Source organism: Pelophylax lessonae, assembly GCF_965119305.1.
Source record: "Pelophylax lessonae genome assembly, chromosome: 1".
NCBI classification, from domain to species: domain Eukaryota; kingdom Metazoa; phylum Chordata; class Amphibia; order Anura; family Ranidae; genus Pelophylax; species Pelophylax lessonae.
Window position 1 is genome coordinate 861,925,642 of NC_138768.1, and position 25,601 is coordinate 861,951,242.

Below are 25,601 nucleotides of genomic sequence, written 5' to 3' on the forward strand. Positions count from 1 at the left end.
GCCCCTGCAGCATTAAAAAATGCTTGCTGGTGAGAAGCCATAATCCTGTCCCGAAGCAACTCAGAGAAATGATCATTTCTCTATAGCGGTCACCCTGCTATGGAAGGGTTTTGTCACCCTGCCATAGCAGTCACTGTCAGTTAACCCTACACTACACTACGGTCCCCTGACACTTAACACTTTCCCTACAGAAACTAAATTTTTGAAGCTAACTTAAGTGTAAAGGAGCACTCTAACTACACTAGATATCCCTTTCCTCACACTAATAAATGCTAAATGACACTTTTAAAGTAAAATTAACAGAACTGCTTCCACTCTCTTCCATGTCCAGTATAACAATGCTGGGAATATGGCGGGGGCGATCTTATATACTGGGGGGCGTATTCACTAATGATTGGTCTAGGGACCCCCTAGTCACTCCAATCACATTCCTAGCATTCTCCTGCCCCCTCAATTGGCTTTTGCTAATGGTTCTGGTCCAATCACGGGCTTTTAAAGCCCATTTCCTGAAGCATTGCATTTTGGGCGGTTCTGGTTGCCGAATTCCGAACTTTTTGGGCAAAAAGTTCTAAATTCGGCCGAACCTCGAACACCCAATGTTCGGGCCGAACCGATGGTGGACCCGAACCGTTCGATCATCCCTACTCCTAATGAAGGAAAATTTTAAAAATATATAAATATATTTTTTATCATTCCATTTCGATTAATATATATACATTTTCTTCCATTAGGAGGCACTTTTAAATTTTTCTGGACCCTCCGGAGAATGAGGGTAGGGTATTTTGAAGGGAAGCCACCACTTTAAGGGCTGGGAAGGAGGGTAGGGTTTTTTCACGGAAGCCGAGATTATTTACAGTGCACGCATGCGCACTGGGAAGCGGCTCAGCTGATGACTGACGTACCCTAACAGGAAGTGACGAGGGTAGCGAATTTCCATGGGTAGGGTTTAACGGAACACCGGTCCTGCTGCTCTTCAGTGGAGGAGAGACAGAGCCAAAAATTGACAGTGTGGAGGGCTGAGAACGGGAGGTGAGCAGATGGGGGGGGGGGGGTCTGTTTGTACACAGGTGAGGACAGTGGGGGAGCAGGGGTGGAGAGATGGAGAGTTTAGCTGTTGTGGGGGAAGGACTAAGAGGTGGCTGCAGAGATAATCTGCGAGAGAAGGGTGCAGAGGTGAGCTATGGATGTGGGGGCAGAAGTGTCCTCTGTGCATGGCAATCCTCTGAACCCTGCAATCTATGCCTAACACCCTCCTGTATATTATGTAGTCCTGTGCCCAGCGCTCTGTGTATTATGTAGTCCTGTGCCCAGCACTCTGTGTATTATGTAGTCCTTTGCCCAGCGCTCTGTGTATTATGTAGTCCTGTGCCCAGCACTCTGTGTATTATGTAGTCCTGTCCCCAGCGATCTGTGTATTATGCAGTCCTGTGCCCAGGAATCTGTGTATTATGCAGTCCTGTGCCTTGCGCTCTGTGTATTATGCAGTCCTGTGCCCGGCGCTCTGTGTATTATGCAGTCCTGTGCCCAGCGTTCTGTGTATTATGCAGTCCTGTGCCCAGCGCTCTGTGTATTATGCAGTCCTGTGCCCAGCGCTCTGTGTATTATGTAGTCCTGTGCCCAGTGCTCTGTGTATTATGCAGTCCTGTGCCCAGTGCTCTGTGTATTATGCAGTCCTGTGCCCAGTGCTCTGTGTATTATGCAGTCCTGTGCCCAGCGCTCTGTGTATTATGCAGTCCTGTGCCCATCGCTCTGTGTATTATGCAGTCCTGTGCCCAGCGCTCTGTGTATTATGTAGTCCTGTGCCCAGCGCTCTGTGTATTATGCAGTCCTGTGCCCAGCGCTCTGTGTATTATGTAGTCCTGTGCCCAGTGCTCTGTGTATTATGCAGTCCTGTGCCCAGCGCTCTGTGTATTATGCAGTCCTGTGCCCAGTGCTCTGTGTATTATGCAGTCCTGTGCCCAGCGCTATGTGTATTATGCAGTCCTGTGCCCAGCGCTCTGTGTATTATGTAGTCCTGTGCCCAGTGCTCTGTGTATTATGCAGTCCTGTGCTATTTGCCAATAAAAGAAAAAAAATATGTCCCCGGATTTCATTTTAAAAATCTGGTCACCTTAAGCTTGGGGCACATCTGTATTACACACATCCAAAAACATACAGGATGCTGCATAGGCTCTGGAATTTACATACTGTAATTGTGTTATCTCTGAGCCGGCATCTTCGTTTAGGAGATAGTTGGTGACCCCGACTGATGCCTAATACAGAGATGGTGCTGGCTATCTAGGAAATGAGGAAGGTGAAGGCCTTAAAAGAGGGAGTACAGCGATCTCTGTGAGAGATAAATACCTGAAGATGTTACTTACACTATACTTTGTATCCATGTGCAGAAAAAAAAAATCTAACTCTATGTCCTATCAACATTACTGCATATTTGTACACACAGTGTGTTGTATTGGCTGCTGTACTTTTTATGTCTTATAAAAAGATTCCAAGAAATATACTCACAATCTTCATCGTCTATGGCTTCTGAAAAAGACAGAAAAGATTTGAAATGCAGAGTGAATAGACATGAGGAAATTGTATTGGTGATATGGCAATTTTTATCTACATGACAATAATCTAGCAGAACCCCAAGCAAACAGCTAAATACAGAATGCATATACACTTGACTAAGGCACCCCAGATGTAATTATCTCCCCCAACATAACCGTTATCCTACAACCCAACCCCTCTACCTAAAACTTCCTGCAGTAAATACGCAGACACCGTTGTTGGAGTAAAATTGGCCGAGACGGCCATTTATTAATCAGTAACAAAAATATATATAACACATTCCTTAGAACAGGAACCAAAATAATGTAATAAAAGATAAACATAAGGTTGCCGATATTTGGAGGCCCAAAATATCAAATACCATTTTAGTATCTGCGTAACTCTTACCTGTCCCCAGACGCACCACACCGGCTCGGAGACGACCTCAACACAAAGCAGATACCTCCCAATTTAAACTACCAGTTAACCCATCTATTAACTGGCATTCCCCAGGTGACTCCAAACCTTAGATGGGTCCCTAAGCACAGCAGGTTTTACCAAAACACCTCCAAAGACCCCAACCGTCAAATCAGAAAAACAATCACAGTAGAACATTTTTTCCCAATGTAGGAGCGGGCGGGAACCATCCTCCAGCCACGCTGTTCTGATGCCCGGGAACTGCTGGTCAGCATAACTCCCCTCTATTCGGCCCCTCCCACAGCAACTAATAGGGGCCAATAGGGAAGAACCCCAACAAAATTTTCTTATTCTTTTAACCCCTTCTCTGCTAATTCCACTGATGGCCCAGTCATGCTCGCCCTGCGCCTATTTTTCTTATTTTTTGCTCCGGGCTGTACTATATTGCTAAAATTATTGGGACACCCCTCCAAATCATTGGATTCAGGTGTTCCAATCACCTCCATGGACCCAGGTGAAAAAAAATCAGGAACCTAGGCTTGCAGACTGCTTCTACAAACATTAGTGAAAGAATGGGTTGTTCGCAGGAGCCCAGTGAATTCAAGTGTGCTACCCTGATAGGTTGCCACCTGTCCAATAAATCCATCCATACAATTTCCTTGCTACTAAATATTCCACGGTCAACTGTTAGTGGTATTAAAACAAAGTGGAAGCAACCTGGAACAACAGCAACTCAGCCAGGAAGTGGTAGGCCACGTAAAATAATAAAGTGGGGTCAGCGCATGTTGAATCACACAGAGTGCAGAAGTTGCTAACTGTCTGCAGAGTCAATAGCACCGACCTCCAAACTTTGTGTGGTCTTCAGATTAGCACAACAGTGAGAGCTTCATGAAATGGGTTTCCATGGCCGAGCAGCTGCATCCAAACCTTACATCACCAAGTGCAGCGCAAAGAGTAGGATGCAGTGGTGTAAAGCACACCACCACTGGTCTTTAGAGCAGTGGAGACATGTTCTCTGGAGTGACGGATCACATCTCTCTGTCTGGCAATCTGATGGACGTGTCTGGGATTGGGGATTTCCAGGAGAACAGTACTTGCCTGACTGCATTGTGTCAAGTGTAAAGTTGGGTGGAGGGATGATTATGGTACGGGGTTGTTTTTCAAGGGTTGGGCTTGGTCCCTTAGTTCCAGTGAAGGGAACTCTTAAGGCGTCAGCATACCAAGACATGTTGGACAATTTCATGCTCCCTACTTTGGGGATGTCCACTTCCTGTTCCAACATGACTGCGCACCAGTGCACAAAGCAAGGTCCATAAAGACATGGATGAGTGAGTTTGGGGGTGGGGGAACTTGACTGGCCTGCACAGAGTCCTGACTTTAACCCGATAGAACACCTTTGGGAAAAATTAGTGTGGAGACTGCGAGCCAGACCTTCTTGTCCAACATCAGTGCCTGACCTCACAAATGCACTTTTGGAAGAATGGTCAAACATTCCCATAGACACACTCCTAAACCTTGTAGACAGCCTTCCCAGAAGAGTTGAAGCTGTTATAGCTGCAAAGTTTGGGTCACCTCAATATTGAACCTTAAGGACTAAGAAGATTGAACCCTATGGACTAAGGACTAAGAAAGGTCTGAGGGATAAAACACATTGCGAGCTACTTCAGGAACAGTCTGGAGGAAAGAGGGGAAAGGGGAGACATGATAGAAATCTTTAAATACATTAAGGGGGTGAATAAGGTTCAAAAGCATGGGTGTCCGCGGGGTGGGGGTGGGGGGTGGTCAAGTGCCCCTCCCGGGAATCTTACCTTCCTCTTTTTAAGGTAGTTGTTAAGCCACTTTTGACCATCTTGTCTGGTCTGTTTAATAACCCTGTGTGCCCATGTCCTTGTGTCTGTGTTTTAAAAAAAAAAGCTGTTCTTTACCAGTTTTCAGAACGCTGATCTCCGCTCACGTGATTCACTGGCTCTCTTCTCTCCCCGTCTGACAGCCGCCTGCAGGGGGCAGGACCGAGGAATCACCGCTGAAGTCATTCGAGAGTGGAGGAGGAGGAGAAGCCGAGAGAAGGAGAGAGTCAGCGGGTCACGTGAGCGGCAATCGGCACTCTGAAAACTGGTAAAGAACGGTTTATTTTTATAAAATACAGACACGGGGACACACAATATTATTAAACAGACTGTAGACAGGATATTAAACTTTAAATGAAACTACAGCAGCAGGTGGGGGGGGGGGGCAGGCATTGAGACAGGAGCAGACAGGCAGGGAGAGATGACAGAGGAGGACAGGAGGGCTGCGGATGACAGAGGCATGTAGACTGACCATGGTGTTAGGGCTCAGCAGTCATGGTATGACGTGGTCAGTTTACAGGAGGGGAGGACCTAGCCAGGTAGGATCAGCCAGGTACTTTAGGTGATAGAAGGGGCCAAATTACACAGCACAAGCACTGTGTTGTATAACATGCCTTAGGGGAACAGGATCAATATTTTTTTAGGTTAACAAACGCTTTAAAAATAAATTCTGCCGTTTCCCCTTTAAAAATAAATACTCGCGAGGTGACGTCACCTTCATGATAATGTCGAAAAGGGGCGGAGCATTGGTGACCCTAAAACGATGCCCCCCCCCCCCTGAAAAGGTTCTGTGGACTCCCATGTTCAGGAGGGCAGTTTTTTCAATATGAAACCAAAATCAAGAACACGGGGACATGAACTCAAACCCAAAGTTCAAAACTAACCCTAGAAAGTATTATTTTTCTGAAAGGGTATTTGATGCTTGGAATAAACTTCCAGCAGAGTTAAGGAGCCAGTCAACAGTAAATGGCTTGAAACATGCTTGGCACAAACATAGATCTATACTCAGTCAATAAAAATAGCGCAAAAAAAAAAAAAAGGAAAAAATGGGCAGACTCAATGGTCTACTCTCTTTTTTCTGCCGTATTTTTTCTATGTTTCTATGCTTTTTTTCACAGTCTGCAGCACACTCCACAACCTGTGTCTACAACCTCTATAGCCTCACGTGTGTTTCTCCCTCCACCAGGGCCAGCCCTATCACTAGGCAAATTAGGCAGCCACCTAGGGAGCACTGCCACCTAGGGCGCCCGGCCCCTGGTTTCCCTACTCTACCTCTCAGTCTCCCCCCACCGCCTGTGCAGCCGCTCTGGACCAATCACTACAGGTGGCCTTGCGGTTCACCCGGCGGTCGGTTTGCGGCAGATTTTGCTTGTTTGCTACCCGCCAATTTTGCGCACACATGGCATTGTTTGCGGCGGCCATATTAGTTTACATTGGGCAGAACTTTGACCCATGACACAGCCGTAAGATGGAACGGGACAGCCAATTGAAACATTTCAGCACATGGACATGCCCCTTACCTTATAAATAGACCAGAGCAGGCAGCCATTTCACATTCTGCTTTTTGTCAGCGTAGGGAAAGGTTGGCTGTATGCATCAGGGACAGACTGCCAGACACAAATAGCTCTGTTAAGATGCACAAAAGTCCTTTTCAGGGCTGGTATTTCGGTATAGGTCTACTACAGTCTCTTTTCAGTTTAGGGACAGGTATCCAATCTGTGCTCCAGGGACAGAGAGAGATCGGCAATGACACAAATCGCTCTGTTAATGTCCACAAAAATCATTTAAAGGGCTACAATTTATTTGGTTTAGGTGTGCAGTGCACCATATAGGGGTGTAATCCACGGTATAATATACTTTGTAATATAGAAAGCATATTATAGTGGATTTCTATGTGCACTGTGCAGCATTGTGACAGGTGTGGTGACTGAGAGTTGCTGCAGCAATACTACAAATAGTGACAAAAGCACTTTTAATGTATTATAACTGGTGTGATAGACCAGTGGCCCCCCAATACCACATATTGAAGTGGGGTGTTATCTGAGTATACTTTTACAAGTGTATTTGTGTCCTGCAACAATATTGCCTCTTTTGCTGTGTTAACTCTGATACACACAGTGCCAAACTCACTGGCCAATTTCTTGAACAAATGGTGTGATAAACCAGTGGCCCCCCCAATACCACATATTGAAGTGGGGTGTTATTTGACAGTATACTTTTCTAAGAGTGTATTTTCGTCCTGCAAAAATGTGGCCTCTTTTGCTGTGTTAACTGCTACACACAGTGACAACAGTTACTGGCCAATTATTTGTAGAACTGGTGTAATAAACCTGTGGCTCCCCCAAAACCACAGATTGAAGTGGGGTGTTATCTGATTATACTTCCCTAAGTGTATTTGTGTCCTGCAACAATATTGCCTCTTTTGCTGCATTAAGTCTGATACACACAGTGCCAAACTCACTGGCCAATTTTTTGAACAACTGGTGTGATAGACCAGTGGCCCCCAATACCACATATTGAAGTGGGGTGTTATTTAACAGTACAATTTTTTATGACTGTATTTTAGTCCTGCAAAAATGTGGCCTCTTTTGCTGTGTTAACTGTGCTACACACAGTGACAACAGTTACTGGCCAATTATTTGTAGAAATGGTGTGATAAAACTGTGGCCCCCCAATACCACATATTGAAGTGGGGTGTTATTTAACAGTATACTTTTCTAAGATTGTATTTTAGTCCTGCAAAAATTTGGCCTTTTTTGCTGTGTTAACTGTGCTACACACAGTGACAACAGTTACTGGCCAATTATTTGTAGAACTGGTGTAATAAACCTGTGGCTCCCCCAAAACCACAGATTGAAGCGGGTGTTATCTGATTATACTTCCCTAAGTGTATTTGTGTACTGCAACAATATTGCCTCTTTTGCTGCATTAAGTCTGATACACACAGTGCCAAACTCACTGGCCAATTTTTTGAACAACTGGTGTGATAGACCAGTGGCCCCCAATACCACATATTGAAGTGGGGTGTTATTTAACAGTACATTTTTTATGATTGTATTTTAGTCCTGCAAAAATGTGGCCTCTTTTGCTGTGTTAACTGTGCTACACACAGTGACAACAGTTACTGGCCAATTATTTGTAGAACTGGTGTGATAAACCTGTGGCCCCCCCAATACCACAGATTGAAGCGGAGTGTTATATACCTTTTTCCAGACATACTGCGATTCTCTGGAGACTTTTGTCAAAGGGTAATTTAAAAACATTACAGGCAGAGGAAGAGGCAGACACGCAGGGGTGGTAGGTGTAGGGCAGGAGCAGTAGGCCGGAGCCAAAGTGTGAAGTTTCAGAAGGTGCGTTCGATTACGTCAAAGAACGCACCAGACTTGGTTGAGTGGCTCACTCAGCCTTCCTCTTCTGCACCCTCCTCATCCTCTCTATCTGCACCCTCTTCACTCTCTGCTGTGTGCACCCCCAAAGACACCACCACAAACACCACCACCACATACCCTCCGCTTGAGTCACTGGAATAATTTTCTGATCCATCACATGACATTTTTCGATGCGCAGCCATTCTTGGCATCGGATCAGGAAGAGGAGGTAGCCGCCACTCAGCAGTCTGATGACAGTACCCAGATCAGCCCAAGGAGGTTGGTCCCCGCTTTTGCTGCCTACTCCGAGATCTCGAATGTTAGTGGTGGGGAAGGTGACATGGATGATGACGTGTCTATGGACGTCACGTGGGTGGCCACAAGAGAGGAAGAGGAGGGGAGTTCAGAGGGAGAGACGGACCGGCAGATAGGGAGGAGAGGCAGGCAGAACTTGCATTGCACAAGAGATACAAAGCAGACTGCAAATGTATCAAGAGCGAGCCATCAACCATGTACATTCACATCTGGCGCTCCCAGGACGCCGGCAGATGGCTCCGCAGTGTGGGCTTTTTTCAGTGTGTCCATTGCTGACAACAGTGTTGCCATCTGCAGCCTTTGCAGTCAACGCATAAGTCGCGGTAAGCCCAACACTCACCTAGGGACGACTGCCTTAAGAAGGCACCTGAACTCCCATTACTGAGCCCAGTGGGAGCAACACCGTCAGAACCCACAAAGCCACACTCCAGGCTCTCACCGTCCAGCCTCTTCACCTTCTCCTCTCTCCTCCAAATTGTCCTCCACTCCACCTTCCATGATGCCATCGTCAGGTTGTTCTGGAAAAAGGCAGGCTTCTGTATCCCAAATGTTGGAGCGGAAAAAAATGATGACGCCGGATGACCCTCTTGCCCAACGTTTGACTGCTGGCTTGTCAGAAATGATAGCCCGCCAACTACTGCCATATCAACTTGTGGACTCTGAGGCCTTTCATAAATTTGTGGCCATTGGAACACCACAATGGAAGGTCCCAGGCAGGAAATATTTCTTGCAGAAGGGCATTCCAGAGCTGTATGGCCATGTTCAGTGGCAAGTGAATATATCTCTGGCACACAGTGTTGGTGCCAAGATACATCTGATCACAGACACATGGTCTAGCAAACACGGGCAGGGAAGGTATATCACTTTTACTGCCCACTGGGTGAACCTTCTGATGGCCGTCAAGCATGTAACCCGTGGCACCCGTGTAGATTTGGTTGTACCACCAAGGATTGCATGCAGGCCTGCCTCTTCTTCTCCTCCTCCATCCTCCCTCTCCTCCTCGGCTGACTCCTCGCTGCTACTGTCTCTTCCGCTGCGCCGCCCAAGATCCCCAGAACGTATTCCACATGCCAGGTGAGACTTTGCCATGCTGTTCTGCGTCTGTTGTGCCTGGAAGCCAAGAGCCACACTGGTCCTTTGCGTTCACAGGCAGATCAGTGGCTGACACCGCTGAATTTGACAGTTGGTAAAGTGGTGTTCGACAACGGTGCCAATCTGATGAGCGTGCTGAAACAGGGCAAAATAACACACGTGCCATGCATGGCACACATCCTGAACTTGGTCGTGCAGCGATTCGTTGCCAAATACCCTGTGGTCCAGAATGTCTTGCGGCAGGCCAGGAAAATCTCGGGCCATTTCAGAAGATCTTACAAAGCCATGGCTCGCCTTGCTGCCCGTCAGGTGTTCTATCAGGTTGAGTCAGGACTCTGTGCAAGCCAGTCAAGTTCCTCCACTCAAAACTCGCTCATCCATGTCTTTATGGATCTTGCTTTGTGCACTGGTGCGCAGTCATGTTGGAACAGAAAGGGGCCATCCACGAAGTTGGAAGCATGAAATTGTCCAAAATGTCTTGGTATGCTGACGCCTAAAGAGTTCCCTTCACTGGAACTCAGGGGCCAACCCCAACTGCTGAAAAACAACCTCACACCATAATTCCCCCTCCACCAAATGATTTGGACCAGTGCACAAAGAAAGGTTCATAAAGACATGGATGAGCGAGTTTGGGGGGTGGAGGAACTTGACTGGCCCACACAGAGTCCTAACCACAACCCAATAGAACACCTTTGGGATGAATTAAAGTGGAGACTGCGAGCCAGGCCTTCTCATCCACATCAGTGCCTGACCTCACAAATGTGCTTTTGTAAGAATGGTCAAACATTCCCATAGACACACTCCTAAACCTTGTGGGCAGCCTTCCTAGAAAGAATTCAAAGAAAAGATTCAGTGGCGTATCCTCAATCTGTGCAATGTGTGCCATGCAAATAGGCCCCAAGGGGGGCGGGGCCCACTGTGCTCTTACACACTGCACCAATTGAGGACTCCTGTCAACAGAGGCTGCCTGAACTCTCGGCCCCTGCTGACGCCTCATGGTTTCTGGTGCCTCCAGCCCTGTAAGGTAAGGGGATCTTGGAGGGGTCTCTAATTTAGGGGGGGGGTACTGACCTAAGGGGGGAGACTGATCTAAAGGGGACTAATAATCTAGGGAGTAGATGCTGATCTAAGGGGGTGTGTCTCTTATCTAAGGGGGGACTTGTGATCAATGGCAGAGACATTGTTTTAAGGGGGTGTTTCTAATCTGGGGGGGACCCCTAGATTAAACTGGAACTAAAACTAATGATAACAACTGGAAGATGCTGATCTACAGGGTACACTGATCTGGGGGGGGGTCTCTAATCTAGGGGGGAACTGACCCAACTGAGAGATGCTGATCTAAGGGGGACTATGATCTAAGGGGGGTCTCTAATCTAAGGGGAGACTCCTTGATTAGGCTGGAACTAATGCTAACAACTGGAGGATGCTGATCTAAGGGATACTCTGATCTAGGGGGGTCTCTAATCAAAGGGAGGACTCCTGATCCAAGGAGGAGACTCTGATCTAAGGCTGGTCTCTAATCTGGGGGGGGGGGGGCTCCTGATCCAAAGGGGAGATACTGATCTAATGGGGGTCTCTTATCTAAGGGGGTCTCTAATCTAAGAGGGTACTCCTGATCCAAGGTGGGACTCCTGACCTAAGGGTGCATGCAGATCGAAAGGGGCCTCTGATTTAGTGGTCTCTAATACAAGGGGGACTCCTGATCCAAGGGAGGACTCTGATCTAAGGGAGGTGCCTAGTCCAAGGGGGGACTCTGATCTAAGGGAGGTGTCTGATCCAAAGGTGGGACTCCTGATCCAAGGATAAGTCACCGATCTAAGGGGGGCAGGGCTCTAAGAGAGATTTCTAATCTAAGGGGGGCTCCTGATCCATCTGTGAGACCCTGAACTAAGGGGGGGGCTCTAAACTAAGGGAGAGCTCCTGATCCAAGGGGGAGATGCTGGTCTAAGGTGGACTCTGATCCAAAGGGGGATTCATGAACAAGGGAGGGGGGTGATCTAAGAGGAACTATGATCTAAGAGGGGTATCTAATCCAAGGGGCGGGCTCCTGATCCAAGTGGGAGATGCTGATCTAAGGGGGGTCTCTAATCTAAGGGGGGCTCCTTATTCAAGGGGGGTTGCTTATCTAAAGGGGACTCTGGTTTAAGGGGTCTCTAATCCAAGGGGGACTCCTGATCCGATCTGTGTCTGATTGATTGCATTGGAGGCCAGCGGAGATATTTGGGGTCTAATAGACCCTAGATCTCTCCTTAAAGAGGTCCTGCCATGGCCCATGCTATTACAAGGAATTTTGTTTGTGACGGTACTCACCGTCACTGGGAGTGAAAGACAGATACTTAATGGACACTGAGAATATGGTTTGGATTGCTTCAAATGGGTTCTGTGTTTACACTTATGATAATGTGTATTGTACTTCAAAGTCAGAGATTGTCTGTATATTGAGGTGTGATGTGGAATCTGTTAGTTAAGCCTGTATGTCCCATTGTTAATTGTTAATGAACTCACATATTGTTTCTGTCCAGATGGCTAGATAATTAGTTTAGGTTAATTCCATTTCTATATACAATTTCATCTGCGTTTGATAATGTAATCAAGCAACCCCTGACCTGTGTGTGGTAATCTTAAGAGGGGGATGTCCATGCTGTAATTAAACTATGTGCGTTATTCAATAAAGAAGAAGGTTCCAGAACAAGCTAAGTTGTCAGCTAGCTTTGTATGGGGGGCGGCTGGAAAATCTGATATCTATGTTCAAGACTGGGAGGAAGCCGTATAGTGACGGAAGTCCACAAGCACAGTATGGGTGTCAGTTTCTGTTACATTGTTTATCCCTTGTAATAGCAATAAAGTTGACCAAAAAAAGTTAAAAGATACGGTGTTTAAAAAAAATGTAAATAAAAAAATTTAATAACAAAAAAAAATTTTAAAATAGGTATTGGTAACTGGTATCGGCGAGTACTTGAGGAAAAGTATCAGTACTCGTATTCAGTCTTAAAAAGCTGCTATCGGTGCAACCCTACCTAATACAGTTCTCCACTGTAAAGCTAAGTGAGAACGGAACTTTAGACACAATTCTGGGGAAAAAAAGGAACACCATACTTCTTAAGGTGGAAGTAAGCATATTGAATTAACAGTATCAAAAAACAGTTACATTCCTGACACATGCAGGGAATTTAACTGTCACATTGGTTGTGCTCTCAACTAAACTGTGAAGCCATACAATGGCTGGTGTCATCATAACCAATCACATGTGCAACATCATGGCAGTTAAAGGTTAAACAGAGAAAAAGATGGCAGCTTCCTTGGCTGAAAACGATAGGAGGTTTACTTCCACTCTAACACTAAATGGCTCACTCAGTTGTTTATCTTTTAAAGAGAATACAGGACCCAGCCATGACTATATACATTTGGATGCAGAGATTCCCCTAATTGCCTTAGAAGTTGTACCTCAATAGGTGATCTGGTTCACATGCTGTGGCGATGTCCCAAATGTTTCCAATATTGGCAACCCATTTTTAATATCATCAATAAATTGTTCTTCAATACTCCCAGAGATGACTTGTATACTGAGTCAGTTCGATCTTCCGATTAAAGACCAATTTGCAGATTGTTTTCCATCTATTTATGAGAGCGACTGGACATGGAAAGACCCGGAAGGAGCTGCTCTGTCAAATATTGTGCTATGGTAAGTGGTACGATATCATATGCAGTTTGAGTTCATATGAATTGCTTTTTCAGGACAATCTGGATTATATCAAGTGCCATTACGTATAATATTTCTGTTGCTGTTTGATGCGATTTGCTATTACAGTTTGATAAATTATTTTCCATCTTTGATTGCAATGGCATGATACAGTATAATGTGCTATTGAGGGGAGATTTTTGCAGTGCAATGTGAATAGTTGATGTTGTAGAGAAGTAAAGTATTGAACTCAATACAAGTAGAATTAAAGCTTACCACTAACTATCAGTGGCAGCTGGTGCTAAACATTTGGGGGGGGGGGGGGGGTTGGTAAACAAGCCCCCCCCCCTCCAGGTCCCCCCCGCACTCAGCCCCTCCGCGGGTCCCCCGCATTCACCCTTCTGCGATCCCCCCCGCACTCTGTCCCTCTGCGGTTCCCCCCGCACTCAGCCCCTCCGCGGTTCTCCCACACTCAGCCCCTCTGGGGTTCCCCCGCACTCAGCCCCTCCGGGGTTCCCCCGCACTCTGCCCCTCCGGGGTTCCCCCGCACTTAGGGCCTCCACAGTCCCTCCCTCAACTCAGCCCTCCACAGTCCTCCCGCACTCAGCCCCTCCGCGATTCCCCTGCACTCACCCCTCCACTGTCCCCCACACACACATACTTCCCCTCTGCGGTTCCCCCGCACTCTGCCCCTCCACGGTGCCCCCGCACTCTGCCCCTCCACAGTGTCCCTGCACTCTGCCCCTCCGCGGTCACCCCCGCACTCAGCCCTCCACAGTTTCCCCTGCACTCACTCCTCCATGGTTCCCCCCACACTCACCCCTATGGTCCCCCGCACTCAGCCCTCCGCAGCTTCCCTGTCTGTTCTGATTGGCCAGGAGGAGAAGCCAGTAGACAATAGCGAGTATTGATTCGCTAGTGTAACAAGTGGGTGGGTTCCGGGCGCAGTGCTCTGCGCCCCGAGCCCAACCTTTTTCAAGCCAATTAGAGCCTCAGGCTCTAATCATGTGGCTTAAAAAAAAAACCTCATAGAAATATAAGAGTCTGGCACCCCACATGCATCCACACATCCAAACTAGGTCCCCCTTATGGACCAGCTGCTCCCAGGGCCGATCCTAGGGTAACAGACGCCTGGGTGCAGAAATATTTATGGCGCCCCCTGTGTGGGCGTGGTCATCTTACTAACCCCTCCCCTTTCCTAATGGGACCTGGAGGGGGTCTCTCCAAGGAACACAGAGAGGGCCTCTGTTAGAGAGTCTGTTAGAAAGAGCCTCCACCAGGCCCCATTAGAGACTACAATGGGGTTGTATCATGGGACCTGGAGGGGGGTCTTTCGAACAGAGGTCATCTTTGTGTGCATTTTAAAGTCTATGTTAGAAAGACCCCCCACCAGGCCCCATTAGAGACTACAACGGAGTCTAATGGGACCTGGAGGGGGGTTTATCTTACAGAAGCCCTCTCTGTGACTATTGGAGAGTCTCTGATAGAAAGAGTCCCCTCCATCCCCGATGAGAGACTACATTAGAGTGTCACCGAACAATAGAAAAATAAACAATATTATATTAATAGCACTTTGATGCCCAGGCCCAAGACTAGAAGACTTCACTTATCTTAAATAATGGGTACTGGGGCTGGCTGCTGGTCCTGGGGCCTGGCTTCTGGGGCTTTGCTGCTGGTCCTAAGGTCTGGCTGCTGGGGCTGGCCTGCTGGTCCTGGGGTCTGGCTGCTGGTCCTCCTGATTCCTGGCTGCTGGTCCTGGTTTTTGGGGCTAGGCTGCTGGTCCTGTATTCCGGCTGCTGGTCCTGGGGTCTGGCTGCTGGGGCCTTGGGGCTGGCTTCTGGTCCTGATTCTTGGCTGCTGGTCCTGGGGTCTGGCTGCTGGTCCTGATTCTTGGCTGCCTGTCCTGATTCCTGGCTCCTCTGTGGTGTGCCGGGCTCTGTGGTGCCGGGCTCTGTGGTGTAAAGCTCTTGTGTGACATCTCAGCGGGGCTGCGGATGTCACTGTGAGAACGGCGCCTCCATAGTCCTGGCTCACAGGCGGAGTGACATCAAATGCACTCCGCCTGTGAGAGGAGGAGCCGTACAGAGAAAGTAGGCGGCTGCAGTAGAGAGCAAAGCCATTGCTTCCTCTGTATGGCTCCTCCTCTCCAGGGCTGGTGCAAGGATTTTTGGCCCCTAGGCAAAATAAAAATTGCTGCCCCCCCATATGCTCGTGAATGTGCAGTACAATGCGCATTATTAGTACACATACACTTCCATAAGCCTAAAACGTTTTACTATGCATTAAACTTCAGTCTAAGTTACAGTCAGAGCATGTAATGTACACTACACATACACTTCCATAAAGGTAATGTGACATCACCGTCATGTTATGGAAGTGTATGTGTAGTGTACATTACATGGTCTGACTGTAACTTATCAAACCCAGTGATCACACTGTGATCAGCCCATACACAGGCAGGCACTTTAATTCATCTGTCAGTGTGGGACTGAGATATGTCCCCTGGTAAAGTCTGCCTCCCTCCCAGGCTCTGCTAATCAGTGTCACAAACTGCCAGCATACACTAAAACTTCAGCAGGCTCAGGCTGTGGGATCGCATGGCCGAGTCACTCACACACATGCCATGAGACTTCTTCCTCCTCAGCTCCGCATGGGAAAAAGGGGCTGGACTGGAACTCTCTGAGCAGCCCCCAGCCTGCTTGCAGTAACAGACTGAGAGGAAGATTGTAAGGAGAGGCAGCTGCTATACTACACTCAGCGATCCATCCCATCAATGTTTACACCTCCCACCTCACCTGATCATCTGTCATTGTCATGTGCTTGCCTTTTTAAAGCTGGAACTCTCACCTGGCATCTCCCTCTGTCCTGTCTTCCTCCCCCACTGTCGCCCCTTCCCTCAGCTCACAACTACAAACATAGGCGTGCGCAGCCTATGGCATTAGGGTGTGCACCTCAAACCAAAGCTCAAACACACACAGTGTATACACACACAGTACACAAACACACAGTATATACACGTATACACACACACACACAGTATACACACACACACACAGTATACACACACAGTATACACACAGTATACACACACACACAGTATATACACACACACACACACACACACACACACACACACACACACACTGTATATAGACAGTATACACACACAGTATACACACACACAGTATACACACAGTATATACACACAGTATACACACACACAATATATACACACAGTATATACACACACATACACACAGTATACACACACACACAGTATACACACAGTATATACACACACATACACACAGTATACACACACACAGTATACACACAGTATACACACACACAGTATACACACAATATACACACACACGCACACACACACAGTATATACACACACAGTATACATACACACAGTATACATACACACACACACAGTATATACACACACACTATACACAGTATACACACAGTATATACACACACACACACATACACACAGTATACACACAGTATACACACACAGTATACACACACAGTATACACACACACACCAGCACTTTCCATCTAAATATCAGCCTGCCTGATTGAACACACTGCTGCTGCCTCCATTTCCTGGCATGCTGGTACTTGTAGTGCTCCAGCAGTTCACAGACATTGCATGTGGTAATGCAGAAGAGAGGGAGGTGGTCAGGTATGGAGTAGGGAGGTGCAGTAGAGATTGGAGGAGAAGGTTAGAGCATATCCTCCCTCCAGAAGCAGTGCACTGCTACTCACACAGAAAAAACAGACTCAGAGACAGGAAGAGAAAACACAGCCCTCCCCCCTCCTCAGCAGGGGAAGCACTGACAAGAATACATTTAGTTTATTTTCCCCAGCTCACCTTCTTCTATAAAGGCTGCAGCCCGTCCCACACTGCAGGCAGTGTACTTTCCTCTCCTCTCTTCTCCAGGTCGGCATCTCCTGCTGAGATATCAAACAAGGCGCGCTGGGGAAGGGGGCGTGTCCACTGTGTTCCCATTGGCTGAGGAGGCAGCAGAGAGGCGGAGCAGCTATAACCAATGTATTTTTTCAGTGAAAGGCGAGGCTGCAGTGAGAGACTTGCAGCCGGGAGAGGATAGTGCGCCCCCCACCTTGCGGCGCCTGGGCGCACTGCACCCTAAGCACCCGCCTCGGACCGGCCCTGGCTGCTCCTGCTAACTATTCTTATATGTCCCTCCCCCCTGCCTACCCTGTGAAAAAAAAGATGGTAAGCTTATCATTCTTTAGTCCGGTCCAGTCTGGAGATGTGATCCAGCAGCTTCAGCTCTAGCTCCAGCTTCCCTGTATCAGTAAGCAGAATCTGCAGGGGGGAGGAGGGAGAACCAAAAACTGCTGGGCAATGGAAGCCTAGGGGTGACATCACGGGTCCTGGAATTCCCAGCTTCTGTGAAGTGCTCCAGGACATGGGGGAGCCAAAGATGGGGGATCATGTGACTGGACTAGACTAAAAAAGGTAAGTATATAGATGTTTTTTGTACAGGGTAGGCAGGAGAGGTAGGCGGAGGTAACATTTTTAAGAGAAGTTGGTGTTAGGCTGGAATTTCACTTTAACATGCAGGAACTTATCACTATAATTAAAACCTCCTTATGGATATAAAAATCATATAGAAATATAAGTTGAAATTACAGGTTTAAAAATTAAGTCCACCGCCCCCCCCCCCCTTCTCCAGCCCAGAATAAAAATACTGTCCGGACATCAGATGCATCCTTTGTTTACTCTCTCCGAGCGTCCTGAGTGCAGGGTGACTTTTGGCACTTTTCCACTGCAACTACCGGCTCAGCTCTACTCGGCCCTGCTTGGCCCGGTTTTCTTTTCCACTGCTGGTACCGCATGGTACGGTGTTGGAACAGTTCGGTTCGGTACGGTACGGTATGGTTTGCTTTTCCACTAAAGTAGTACTAAAGTTAAGTGGGTGGGATAACAACGGGGTGGGTGGGATTCTCTGACCAATCAGTGGCTAGTAGTGACTGCATGCAAAGGATTGTGGGATATGGTACCAGTTTGGTACCTGTTGGAACCACAATCGAGTAGGTACTGTTTTTTCAGAGCCGTACCGTGCCGTACCGTTCGGTTCCATGCAGTGGAAAAGCGCCGCCGTACCGTACCGTACCGTACCGAACCGTTCCTACACTATACCATGCGGTACCAGCAGTGGAAAAGCACAAAAGCGTGCCGAACCGTTCGGTTCCATGCAGTGGAAAAGCGCCATTTGTTTACTCTCTCTGAATGGCCCGAGTGTAGGGTGCATTTGTTTACTCTCTCCTAGAGTCCTGAGTGCAGGGTGACTTTGTTTACTCTCTCCTAGCAGCCTGAGTGCAGGGTGACTTTGTTTACTCTCTCCTAGCAGCCATACATACCTGCCAACTGTCCCGTTTTTTCCCGGGACAATCCCGGCAAATAGGAACCTGTCCCGGGTATTTTACAGTGTCCCTGTTAATCAGGGACAATGTAAATCATTAAAAAAAAAAAAAAAAAAATTTTTTTTTTTAATTTTGTGCCACACAGTGTCACTCTCACCCCAGCTAGGAATTGTAGTTCTGGCAGCAGGTTGTCTCTCTCTCTCTGTGCCCACTCACTCTTCCCACCTGTCGCAAATTTAACGTGTCACCGAAGGCAGGGTGTCAGCATTGTGCACTTTCCAAAATCCGCCATCAGGGGGAGGCAGAGCACCTTCCGACAAGCTGGAGGCCTCACACTCCATTAATTACTACTATCAGTAATGTTTTTTTATAGATATAATTTATACACCTGTTAATTGATACATATATATAGTTTTCTAGCTCTAGATAAATGTGTGTACATATCCGTGTATGTGTATGTGTGTGCATATATATATATATATATATATATATATATATATATATATATATATATTGCTCAAAAAAATGAAAACAGACCTCAATCCTCAATGGGAAAAATCTCATGCTGGATATCTATACTGGTATGGAGCAGAATTTGGACTGGGTAATGTGTTAGGATCTATACTGGTATGGACTCTGTAATGTGTTAGGATGGTATGGACTGGGTAATGTGTTAGGATCTATACTGGTATGGACTGGGGAATGTGTTAGGATCTATACCGGTATGGACTGGGTAATGTGTTAGGATCTATACTGGTATGGACTGGGTAATGTGTTAGGATCTATACTGGTATGGACTGGGTAATGTGTTAGGATCTATACTGGTATGGACTGGGTAATGTGTTAGGAAGGAAAGGATGCTACATTGTTTTATGTAAATGAAAATTATCACCCCATAGAGGGCTGAATTCAAAGACAGGTGAATAAAGTGTGAAATGTGCTCAGGTGTGACCATACAAAAAATGTAATATGTAAATATAAATAAAGTGCAAGGTGTAAATAAGTACGATAAAACCTAATTATACCAGATAGTATAATCGTACTTATTTACACCTTGCACTTTATTTATATTTCCATATTACATTTTTTCTATGGTCACACCAGAGCACATTTCACACTTTAGAATTGCAGGGAATTGTGATGAGAATTTTAAACTTTAGGCAGAAGTAGTGCAGCTGAATGGGAGAATTATTCCAACTCTGCTACTTTGGCCTTAAGTTTTCAATTCCCTTTTCAATTTCCTGTAATTCTCTCTTTATGAAGTAGACCCTATAATCTGATAAGTAGGCGGAGATTAATTATGCGGAGTGGGCGGAGCTTCGGGGAAGTGGGTGTGGTAAGTAATTGATAGCTGTGCTGCAAAGTGTCCCTGGAAATTTTTTTTAAATGTTGGCAACTATGAGTGCAGGGTGACTTTGTTTACTCTCTCCTATAGGCCTGAGTGCAGGGTGACTTTGTTTACTCTCTCCTATAGGCCTGAGTGTAGGGTGACTTTGTTTATTCTCTCTGAGCAGCCTGAGTGCATGATGACCATGTTTACTGTCTCCTAGCGGCCTGAGTGCAGAGTGACTTTGTTTACTCTCTCTGACTAGCCTGAGTGAGGGGTGACTTTGTTTACTCTCCAGAGCAGCCTGAGTGTAGTTTGGCCTTGATTACTCTCTCCTAACGGCCTAAGTGTAGGGTGACTTTGTTTACTCTCTCCTAGCGGTCTGAGTGTAGGGTGACTTTGATTACTATTTCTGAGTGGTCTGAGCATAGGGTGGTTTTGTTTACTCTCTCCTAGTGGCCTGAGTGTAGGGTGACTTTGTTTACTTTCTCTGAGAAGCCCGAGCGCAGGGTAACTTGGTTTACTCTTTCTGAGTGGCCTGAGCACAGGTTGACCTTTTTCACGCTCTACGAGCAGCCTGAGTGGTTGTGTCCAAATTTGTGTGAAAAGTGTCAACCTTCTACTGTCCTTCTACTGTCCGTTGTCTCTGTGAGTGGCGTTGTCTCTTGTTCCTAGCCAGAGGATGCCCCATGAACCTGAATGGATACATTCCATCCCAGTCTTTAAAACATTAGGACACAGGCCCAGATAGCTGCGATTACATGATATAGTATTGTATATATAGGATGTTACATGAAAAGTACAGTTATTTTTATTAGCTATTTATTAACATATTTTTTTATATTTTTGTAGCCTGGTCGCAGATTTCACCTGGAGTTGTTTAGGGTTGTTCTGTTTCTACTATTAAAGTTTCTGCAAGGCAACAGACTGTTGAGTTTTGGGAGATGTAGTCCTGTTTGTTGGACTTTCCTCCCAGGACTTTCCTCCCAGGGAGCATTGGGACTCGCAGGGGCAGATGGGAGTGTCTATAAGAAGGGGGCGGGACCAAGATTCACTCTCTTGCCTCGAGGACAGTGCTTTGTGAGGAGGGGGAAAGAGCTGCCGCGGAGTGCAGAGAATGATAGGCCGGAGGCCCAGTGGAAAGACACCGGAGGGAGAGAGCGGTGTGCGGACGGAGCTCGGTGGCAGACCGGATGGAGAAACGCTCAGAGAGACTGCGAGTGCTTCTGAGGAGAGCGGGACGCTGGTGGTGTGGACCGCGGGACACGGAAATCATCACATTGGGTGAGAGAGATCCGATCTGAAGTATATACTGTAATTACTGGACCGAGACAGGGTAGGCTTGCAACGCAGCTTTGAACAGGAGGCTGCATTAGTAATACACTGGTTGCCACAGGACACTGCAGTGCTGAATAGTGCGTGGCAGATCAGGAGGTCTCACCCCGCCTTTCCAGTTTCTTAGATTGGGTACCAGTCATTTGGGCACAGGAACCTATCTTCCTCTTTAGTTTGGATTACAGTTAACCGTTACTCTTATGGTGGATTACATTGGATCATCGCCTTTACCGTGGATTACAAATACTTTCCCTTGGGATGACTAAGGATACCTTTGCCGGCGAGGACTAACAAGGCCTTGCTCATTCAGGAGACTCTTGCAATCTGAAGTAAAGGGGACCCCCTATAGGATAATATGATACAGAGTGCACTCTGATACATAGCCTAGATTCAGGATAATAGAGTTACTGAGTTAAGTTAGTAATGTTTGGAGTTATTCTTTATTACGGTAAAGCATTGATTTCCGTGGTCACTCTCGCATTATATTTGAGTAGTCAATTGACAGATTACTGATATACTAATCCTCAATTATATAGCAATATATATATATATATATATATATATATATATATATATATATATATGCCTTTGTGTTGCTCTCTTAGATCCTGAGTGCTGAATCTTATACAATTCGGGGGTTGAGGATTCAGGATCACTTTGGTATTATTGATCTTTTTTTATTAAAACTGTTTGTTCATTCTTTCAACTACAAGTTAAAGACAAGTAAATTTGATTCTTTACCCCAATCCAGTAGTGTCTACTCATTCAATATGTCTGAGCCTATAGTGTCAAGTGGGTTGGACAACGTTCAGGGCCACAGAAGTGAGGAGGATGTGTGTTCACTTTGCCACTTCCCAAGGGGCAGGACTACATTTTGTTACTTAATTAACTATTTATTATTATTGTCATTAATTAATAATTACTCACTTGGTTAATAAATTAATTTCATACTTTATTAACTATTTATTAACATAAATAAACTTACCTTCATAAGCAAAACGTTCATCTGGAAAAAAAACAACAACAATGAATTTGGAGCTGAAATTACATAATGAAAACTTCTAAAGCCCTCCCCTGCCCTTTCCCTGAATAACAATATTGTCCTGAGATGAGATGAATAAGTTGTGCAGCTTTAAATAGCTCAACGGGGTGGCTCTGTTTACACTCTATGAGCTGCCAGAGCGTGGGGTAGCCCTGTTTACGCTCTCTGAGCTGCCTTCGCTTCGTTTACATTCTCTGAGCTGCCCAAACACCGGGTGGCTTTGTTTACTCTCTCTGAGCTGCCTAAGTGAAGGGTGGCTTTGTTTACTCTCTCTCTGAGCTGCCCGAGCGTGGGGTGGCCTTGTTTACACTCTCTGAGCTGCTTCAGTGTGGGGAGGCCTTGTTTACGCTCTCTGAGCTGCCAAAGTGAAGGGTGGCTTTGTTTACTCTCTCTGGGCTGCCTGAGCGTGGGGTGGCCTTGTTTACACTCTCTGAGCTGCTTCAGTGTGGGGTGGCCTTGTTTACGCTCTCTGAGCTGCTTCAATGTGGGGAGGCCTTGTTTACGCTCTCTGAGCTGCCAAAGTGAAGGGTGGCTTTGTTTACTCTCTCTGGGCTGCCTGAGCGTGGGGTGGCCTTGTTTACACTCTCTGAGCTGCTTCAGTGTGGGGTGGCCTTGTTTACGCTCTCTGAGATGCCTGAGTGCAGGGTGGCTTTTCTTACACTTTCTGAGCTGCCCGAGCAGAGGGTGGCTTTGTTTACATTCTCTGAGCTGCCCGAGCATGTGGTGACTTTGTTTACACTCTCTGAGCTGCCCCAGTGCGGGCTGGCCTTGTTTAAACTCTCTGAGCTGCCCGAACGCAGGCTGGTTTTATTTACACTCAGTGTGAGAGTGTAAACAAATTAACCCCACGAGGTAGCCTTGTTTACGCTCTCTGAGCTGCCTGAACGCGGGGTTACTTTGTTTACACTCTCTGAAATGCCCCAATACGGATTGCCTTGTTTACGCTCTCTGAGCTGCCCAGATGCGGGGTTACTTTGTTTACTCTCTCTCTGAGCTTCCCAAGTGCAGGGTGGCATTGTTTACTCTCTCTGAGCTGTACGAGCGTCGGGTGGCTTTTATTTTTACTCTCTCTGAGCTGCTCGGATGAAGGGTGGCTTTGTTTACTCTCTCTGGGCTGCCAGAGTGCATGGTGGCTTTGTTTACACTCTCTGAGCTGCCACAGTGCGGGGTGGTCTTGTTTACACTCTTTGAGCTACCAAAGTGCAGGGTGGCTCCAATAATACAAGGGCAAGCCGGAGACTTGAAGCCAAGTATGCAAATCAAGGAGTGATGACGCTGTTCAGATTTTTTTGATCTGCATGCTTGTCCCGATTCAGTGACTCTGAAAGAAATGAGTCTGGAAACAGCCAGGTAGCAAAGAAGCCAGCTGCCGACTGTAAAAAACAATACCAGGGTTATGGCAGCAGCTCTCATGCAGTGTCAAGGTCTTACCTTGCCTTTCTGTTGGCAGCCATCTTGGACATGTGCAGACTGCTGTCTCTTATAAACTCTGTTTGCATTATCACGTGTCTGCTGCCTGGGTGTCGCTCAGTGATGATGTTGCACACCTGACTATATACTGTATATCTCCTGATGGCTTTCAGACCTTGCCCTTGCGTTTGTACTCCAAGGTGCATCACTGCTAGGAGTCCTCTGTTCTCTGTTTTCTCTGTGCATGACTTGGCTTGGCTGATGACCTTCCTGGCTCTCATTCCGCATCGGTTGACGATCCCGCATCGGTTGACGACCTGGCTTCGGCAGACTACTCGCTTCTGGATTCGCTCCCGGCTTGGATGACTACCCGCTCCTGGACTCGATCCCAGCTTGGATGACTACCTGCTTCTGAACTTGACCCTGGCTGTTCTTGATTTTGCTCCTCTCTCTTGCTATGCATTTATTATTGTTGCATAAATAAACTACTTTATTTTTCTTGCATTTTCATGTCGTCTGGTTTCCTGGCACCCTGACATACAGCCCCAGACCATGACTTTCCCACCATCATGCTTGACTGTAGGCAAGACACCCTTGTCTTTGTACTCCTCACCTGGTTGCCGCCACACACGCTTGACACCATCTGAACCAAATAAGTTTATCTTGGTCTCATCAGACCCCAGGACATGGTTCCAGTAATCCATGTCCTTAGTCTGCTTGTCTTCAGCAAACTTTGCTTTTTGCATCATCTTTAGAAAAGGCTTCTTTCTGGGATGACAGCCATGCAGACCAATTTGATGCTGTAGCTCATGGTCTGAGCACTGACAGGCTGACCCCCCACCCCTTCAACCTCTGTAGCAATGCTGGCAGCACTCATATGTCTGTTTCCCAAAGACAACCTCTGGATATGATGCTGAGCACGTGCACTCAACTTCTTTGGTCGACCATGGCGAGGCCTATTCTGAGTGGAACCGGTCCTGTTAAACCGCTGTATGGTCTTGGCCACCATGCTGCAGCTCAGTTTCAGGGTCTTGGCAATCTTATTATAGCCTAGGCCATCTTTATGTAGAGCAACAATTCTTTTTTTAAGATCCTCAGAGAGTTCTTTGCCATGAGGTGTCATGTTGAACTTCCAGTGACCAGTATGAGAGAGTGAGAGTGATAACACCAAATTTAAGGGTTTACATCACATAAAAAAAAGTATGACAGCAAAAAAGTCCAATGTGTAAAATAGGAAAAGTCCAATGTGCAAAATAGGAAAAAAGAGAAAAAAAGAAATATCCTCCTCTTCTATATCAAAATATTTGTAGATGTGTAAAAAAACACCACCAGCAAAGGGTCATTTGACTCATGAAGCTATCACCAAATGGGTCTTTATGAATCTGACACTGCTTCTCCTGCTGCCCTCCCCCATAGTGGCCCTCTCAGGACTCACTGCCCCAGACCCAGTGGACGGAAGGGAGGGGAAGTGGGAATCCTTCTAGCCCCACATAACACCTTTCAGGTACTTCACCCACCTCCCTCTCTGTCACTCTCCTCCTTTGAGGCACATTGCATTTGTCTATTCTCTCCAGTTTCTCGAAGGATAGCTGTGATATACCGACTCGTTGGACAAGTATCAGCCTTTCTTGATGACTTCTCTGCCTGGCTACCCTACTTTCTATCTTTTGAAATTCCCGCAATCATTCTGGGTGACTTCAACATCTCTATTAATACTAACACTCCTGCTACTCCATGCTTCTACTCTCTCTCTGATGATAACATCCTTGACCTTGACTTGTTTTCTCCCACCTATGCACTCGATGCACTCTCTCCAACAATTCTTTCCCTTTCC

General features: G+C 46.7%; 1 protein-coding gene across 1 annotated transcript in view; it reads right to left on the reverse strand.

The window, feature by feature from the left end:
* The window catches only part of LOC309550108 (proteinase-activated receptor 1-like), a gene marked incomplete at both ends in the record, with an annotated part of 70,330 nt that overhangs the window by 22,849 nt on the left and 21,880 nt on the right, over window positions 1-25,601 (reverse strand). The window contains 2 exons of the mRNA XM_082250564.1: window positions 2,503-2,523; window positions 22,301-22,321. Of these exons, the coding sequence (XP_082106690.1) occupies window positions 2,503-2,523; window positions 22,301-22,321 (42 nt within the window). The remainder of the gene's footprint in view (window positions 1-2,502; window positions 2,524-22,300; window positions 22,322-25,601) is intronic.